General features: G+C 50.1%; 1 protein-coding gene across 1 annotated transcript; it reads right to left on the bottom strand.

Moving 5' to 3' along the window:
* Positions 1-1,840: 1,840 nt before the first annotated feature.
* On the bottom strand, positions 1,841-4,733 carry LOC120676917 (transcription factor MYB2-like). Its single transcript, XM_039958261.1, has 4 exons — positions 4,425-4,733; positions 4,184-4,313; positions 3,174-4,059; positions 1,841-2,017 (listed from the first exon to the last, which is right to left on the bottom strand). Exons 1-3 carry the CDS (start codon positions 4,588-4,590, stop codon positions 3,285-3,287), a joined length of 1,071 nt encoding a protein of 356 aa, XP_039814195.1. The 5' UTR covers positions 4,591-4,733; the 3' UTR covers positions 1,841-2,017; positions 3,174-3,284.
* Between the last annotated feature and the right edge of the window lie 1,492 nt (positions 4,734-6,225).

Below are 6,225 nucleotides of genomic sequence, written 5' to 3'. Positions count from 1 at the left end.
TCTTGAAACTAGATACATAGTTCCACAAAAGTTAATTGTTACACTACTTACAGTGTCCCAAGCCGTTTCACAAAGGACAAAAAGCAATAATGTCGTCCCAGGCTAGTTTAAATTCAAAATTTTGTGCGTGCACCATGATATTTATCATTTCTTTCAGTTAATAAGTTATGTTTTGGCTATTCACGTTGTATATATACGTATCATCCTAGCTGAAATCTTATTTAATTTGTCCAAATGTTTATTCATGTCTTTTCGTTACTGAAGGTTCTTTCCCACTATTTCATCTTCGGGAAAGGAACTTGCACTGGTTGTCCGCCCAGAGAGATAGAAAGTGATTTATTAGCTTCTAGAATACAATCATGGCAAGATAATTCTGTATAGTTTCTTTTCTTGCTCTTTTCTCGGTTTCCTCTTGTGCATACATTGCTTTAGTTTATAGAAATGGCGTGCACTGTGGGGGGGTCCTCTCCCACAGGTTTCGATCATAAAAAAAATAAAGGGGGAAGGCCGGAATCCATCTTAAGTTATCATTCTCTCCAATCAAGGCCTTCCCTTTCCCATCCGATCACAACACTTTTATTTCCTTTCATTCTCTTTCAAATACCATGTCCCACACCCTTTAAGAGGAAGTCTACTAGCACAGTGTGTCTGAAAGCTCCATGTATGAGTCTTATCAAGTCATTTTTCAAGTTGGAATCTAGCTATAGGTAGAATATAATTTTCCTTTCTACCTTTCCCATAAATGAAAATAAAATATTGAAAATGAAAAATTGTAGCCATTAGTGCAAAGTTATACTGTCACATTAGATTTGATGTGATAATATGTTACATCATTTCTTTCGTCATGGTACACGATTGGCATTTTCTTAACCAAGGACAGTACTATGACTGAAAGAAAAACCCGATCTCTATGAGAATGTAAGTAAAATACGAAAACTATAATTTTAGTATACTTTATTGTTAGCTAATGTAAAATAATTCTGGTTAGGGTTAATGGTTTTATATCAAAAATATGAATCTTAAAATTTACACAAACCTTCCCTATTTGTGTCAAAAGTGGAACTTTGTTAGAGTATTTGGGATATAGATGACTTGGCAACTTGACATTTAAACCGGCAGCGGCGGAAAATTATCTTCCGGGAAGGAAACCCCACCAGCCGCTAAACGATCGGCGATTAAAATCTGTGAGGTGTGGAATGTAATCCTACATTGAGAGAAAAGAAAGAAAATTAAGTAGCTAAGTGACCTTAGCTAGGGCCGTGAAAATATCATCATCTAACTTCCAGAAAGAATGGGAGCGAAGTAGGCTTATTAGGTATGAAAAAAAATAACCCTAGCTGAGGAAGAAAAGGGCCGGCGGGGTGGTGCTCCCAGTTTGGTATGGAGAGTTCAAAAACCTAGAGCCCGCTGCCCATACATTGTTATTACTACTCCAAATCCACGGACAGGTACGGTGCAGTCTAATGCCGAGTGAGAGCTTGCATTGATCGATCCCTCCAAAAAGCAGTTGCCACCAGCTGCCACCACACGGAGATGGAGCGAGAGAGTCGACCTCGAAGCGACATGTCATTGCCGACTTTCCCTGGCGAGCACGCAGGCACGATCGAGACCATCTCCATCGCTCACGTACTATACGTATCGATCGACCGAGTATCTGACGATCGATGTGTTTTTTCTTCACCAACCACCACGTACACAACCCCACCACCAACACACGAGACCAATCTGCTCCATCGATCACTTGAAGACAACGACCTCTCGAACGGTCGTCTCTCCCAGATGAACACCGTGTGTACCGAGCTTTCAACAACGAAGCAGATCACAAGAAACCAGTGGAAGCTAGCTCCAAATGGAAATCACGCGCCAGTTAAAAGTGACAACACGTGTACGCACGCATACGCGTACGTGCACCATCAACAACTTCATCTTCTACACAAACCTCGATCGATCGATCTATGGATCATCATCCGAGACGTCTGATAAGCTTTGGTAATCGGTATCTCGATCGACTGCTAGCACTACTGGAATCGACCTGTTTCCCTAGGGTCAAAACACTAGGGAAATGGTAGAAAAACCCTTGGGAAAAAGTTTCCCTAGGAAAATTGGTAAGAAAAAGCTTCTAGGGAAATTTTCGACAGAAAATGGGAAGTGCTCTACGGTTTTGATGAAAACCCTAGGGAATGTTTCCCTAGGAACCTTTGAACTCTAGGGAAACTGGTCTGAGAAAGTAAAAAAAAAGTGTCGGACCCCCGGCCCGAGCGTCGCCGCTTCCCAGCCACGGCGTCACTGCTCCGCTCCGCCCCACCGTAACCCAGTCGTCCTCGTCCTTCCTCCGGCCGCCGCGTGCTGCTTCTCGTCCCGCCGTAGCCCCGACATCGCGCGCCGCCATGGTCCCGCACGCCGCCGCTGCCCGGCCGCCGCTCCGCCCCGCCACAGTACTGCTGCTGCCTGACCGTGCGCCGTCGCCTCTGCCCCACCGCTGCTACAGGTTGCGCCGCCCCGCTTCGAGCCGCGGCGCTGCCGTCGCTGCATGCCGTCGCCGCGGCCTCTGCCCCCCGCGCGCCACTCCAAGCCGCAGCACTGCTTCGAGCCGCGGCGCCGCCACCGCTGCCGCCGCTTCTACCTCAGCCCCGCCGCGGCCTACGCCCCGCCGTGCGCCGCCGCTGCAGGCCTCCTCTGTCGCCGCCACCTCGGCCCCGCCGCGCGCCGTAGCAGGCTGTCGCCGCCGCGGCCTACGCCCCACCGCGCGCCGTTGCAGGAGACCACCGCCGCCGCGACCTTGGCCTCGCCGCGCGCCACTGCAGGCCGCCGCCGCCACCACGGCCTCCACCCCACCACCGCTGCCGCTCTAGGCATGAGAGGGAGATGGGGGCGTGATGGAGAAGTGGGGAGAGAGGGAGCTTCAGGAGAGATGGGGCATGAGAGACAGAAAGATGGAGATGAGGACAGGAGAGAGAGGAGGCAGGATGAAATTGAACACGGGTGGCAAAACCATAGTTCCCTAGAGAATGATATTTTTTCCTAGGAAAAGATTTAATATTTCCCTAGGAAATATATTACAATCCTAGGGAATTTCAGATTTCCCTACGGTTATCAAAGAACTCTAGGAAATCAGTGTTTCCCTAGGAAATCTCGGATGACCCTTGGGAACATGTGAATTCCAGTAGTGTAGCTTTAGCTCCACTAGATATAGTTAACTAGTGTGACATCCCGATCATCGCTAGTTGCTTGCTTTAGGAGAGAGGCGTAGCGAGCTAGCTGCGGCCTCTCGCGATTGCTTGCTTCTAGATTCCTCCTCCCCACTGATGATGATCGCCACCGAGCTTCCTCGCCGCCGCCTGGCAGAGCTCGTCCGTCCGCCACGACGACGGCGGCCCGTAGTCGCCGTCGTGTCCGCCCATTATGGCGCCGCAGCTGCTGTGGGGGGCGTTGCCGCCGCCCATCATCGTCATCATGGCGCCGCCACCGGTGCAGGCCGAGTTGAGGTAGTCCAGTAGCGTGGTGGAGTCCGGGTAGACGTCGCCGTCGGCCGGCCCCAGGTCCAGCCCGTCCAGACCGAGGCTCCCCAGCGCCGCGGAGTCGAACGCGCCGGCGCCGTCGAGGTCGGCGTAGGGGCCGTACTGGTCGACCCAGCTCAGTTCGGAGAAGCAGGGCACCGGCGGGAGCGCGGCGGCCGACGTCGAGCCGGAGCAGCCGGACGTTGACGTGCTCGGGCTCGGGTCGACGGGGTAGCTCTGGTGGTGGCTGTACCCGCTGCCCGGGCTCGGCGCGCTAGTCGCGTCGTGCTGGCCGCCGTGGACCGGCGGGGAGGCGGAGCCGCCCACACCGGCGGCGATGTGCGCGGGGTGTAACAGCGCCGCCGGATCCACCTGGTGCGCGCTCGTGGCGGCCATCTTCTCGAGCAGGCGCGGCATCCAGTAGCAGCGGACGGCGTCGCGGAAGACGGCGCTGTTGGCGTCCACCCGGAGCTGCCGCGCCTGCTTCTGCACCCGCGTCCGCCAGTAGTTCTTGATCTCGTTGTCCGTCCGCCCCGGCAGGTGCTGCGCTATCCTCGACCACCTGCCCATATGCATACATGTTGTTCATTTTTCTTTGAGAAAAAACACAAGAATAATCCAGATCAATGGTTTACATGCATGCTCAAGTTACAAATAACACTTGATGCTTGCTGATCATCAGTTACCTGTTTCCCCACTTGGAATGGAGCTCGAGGATGAGGAGCTGCTCCTCCGGCGTGAGATTGCCGCGCTTGATGTCAGGCTTGAGGTAGTTGAGCCACCGGAGCCGGCAGCTCTTGCCGGTCCTCTTCAACCCTGAATTGAACCAAGCAGCAGATCAAGATCAGATTGCGAGGAGATGCAAGTAATAGCTGAGAAATGGATGGAACCGGTGTGTGCATGGATGGAAAGAAATCAACAGCTCACCGGAGCAGCGGGCGAGGAGATTCCAGCGGCCCTCGCCATGGCAAACAATGTAGTTCATGAGGAGGTTGTCCTCCTCCAGCGTCCAGGGGCCTCTCCTGAGCTCCATCATCTCCTCCTCATGCTTGCTGCTCGTCACTGCAGCCATGGCCCCTTTCCTCTGAGACATTATTGTGGCCTGCCTCCCTGCACCTTCTAAGGTGTTGGATGGTGATCCCCTGGGAGGGTGCAACCTACTTATAGATGCATATATATAGCCATGCACTAGCACTAGCAGCTACCTTAAAGTTGTGGGTGGGTGTGTAGGTGTATGGGATTTGGAAAAGAAAAGGTGAGAGATGATCAGCTAGAAGGAGAAGAACACCAACAAGTTGAGGATTGGGGCCTAGCTGCATGCAGAGACAGAGAGAACTTATTGGTGGCTTCCCTTTTATAATGACTTGTGGCAATCATATGCAGGGATGTCTGATCAGGGGGCAGCTTCGGATCCCAAGTCCTAAGACTTGAGGACTAGTAGGAGAGGGTGGTTTGGTGGCTGCTGGCTTGGCTACCTTTGCTTCTTGTGTTTGGAGAAGAGGGGGATGAAGGAGAAGAAGGCCAAGTGTATATGTGGTGCTAGTGCAGCTACACACCGAAAGGTCCAAAGCTTCCAACTCAGAGAGAGAGAGAGGCTTTGTTTTTTTTTTTTTGAAAAGAGAGAGAGGCTTTGTTGAAATAGTGCCCACTCTTTAGATTCTTCCCTACATGAAGCGTGTTTGACTGAACAATTTGTCACCCTTGCACTATTGGGATTAGACGAGAGAGGTGGAGTGACATGAAGAGATGGGCAAATTGTTGGATGTACACATGCTGGAGGTGAACCACGCCTCCTTCCTTTTGCACTGAATGACTAGGATAAAGTCATAAAGAAAGCGCGAAAAATACAAACTTGGTAAATACTATTCCTTTTTTTGTTTTTGAGGGGCCATTATTCTTTGTGATAAGATCAAAATCAATACTGCATGCATGACACGTACGCATACATGCTACAATCACATTTTTATTTTTATTCCTCCCTGAAATCATTGGCATGTTTATCCAAAGCAAACACAACACTTCATTCCATAGTAAGAAATAATGCAGATGTTTCTTCACACAAGCAGCCGCGCCTATGAGCCTATGACCGACACTGAATCACTGATATGTCTTGTATCAGAACAACGTGGCGCGTAATAACTTACGATTTAAAACAAGGAATTATCTGGCCAGAGCTTGTCTACTTCAAGCAAAGAATAAGCAATCAATCAGGGAGACTTCTGCTGGCAAAGCATATAGCTTTTGCAGCTCTGTTTTCTCAAAAAGCCAATGAAACACTGAACTTTGGAGACAGCACCCTGGGGAGTAAGCAAAGATTAGGTAGGAATGCCTGCGCAGGTTTCCGGGATAATCATATACTATATTCGTAGAACCTAATGATTCTTGACCTAACTGTCAGGCATGCTGGTAAAAAAACAATTCAAAGGTTTAGAAGCTTGAACACACAGTTGATCCACAGTTGCATGATAGTGGCGGTCAAATCCTTGTGCTGCACCTAATGTGTCGTCCGAAGTGGTTGTTTTGCGGCTTCGCAATTTGCAGCCTCCTTGACTAGATTTTCTGTACAACAAATCACTCTAAAGTCTGGAGAGAAGTTCTACTTAATTAGAGCACGCGTGAATGTACTTGAAAATATAGTCAAATGACAGGCCATTGCGTCATGATGCATGGAAGATTGTTTGTTTTAAGCAGCAAAGCCATATATTAAAACTGTTCGATCAAAAATCAT

Source organism: Panicum virgatum, chromosome 5N (genome assembly GCF_016808335.1).
Source record: "Panicum virgatum strain AP13 chromosome 5N, P.virgatum_v5, whole genome shotgun sequence".
Taxonomy (NCBI): domain Eukaryota; kingdom Viridiplantae; phylum Streptophyta; class Magnoliopsida; order Poales; family Poaceae; genus Panicum; species Panicum virgatum.
The sequence above is the reverse complement of the archived record's forward strand: the minus strand, read 5'-3'. Positions and strand labels throughout refer to the sequence as shown.

Excerpts from the sequence above, each read along its gene's own strand:
- LOC120676917 (XM_039958261.1), bottom strand. The coding sequence starts at position 4,590 with ATGTCTCAGAGGAAAGGGGCCATGGCTGCAGTGACGAGCAGCAAGCAT. Across the intron at positions 4,314-4,424 it reads TCTCCTCGCCCGCTGCTCCG|GGTTGAAGAGGACCGGCAAG; the intron begins GTGAGCTGTTGA and ends GGTTCAATTCAG. Across the intron at positions 4,060-4,183 it reads CATTCCAAGTGGGGAAACAG|GTGGTCGAGGATAGCGCAGC; the intron begins GTAACTGATGAT and ends GCATATGGGCAG.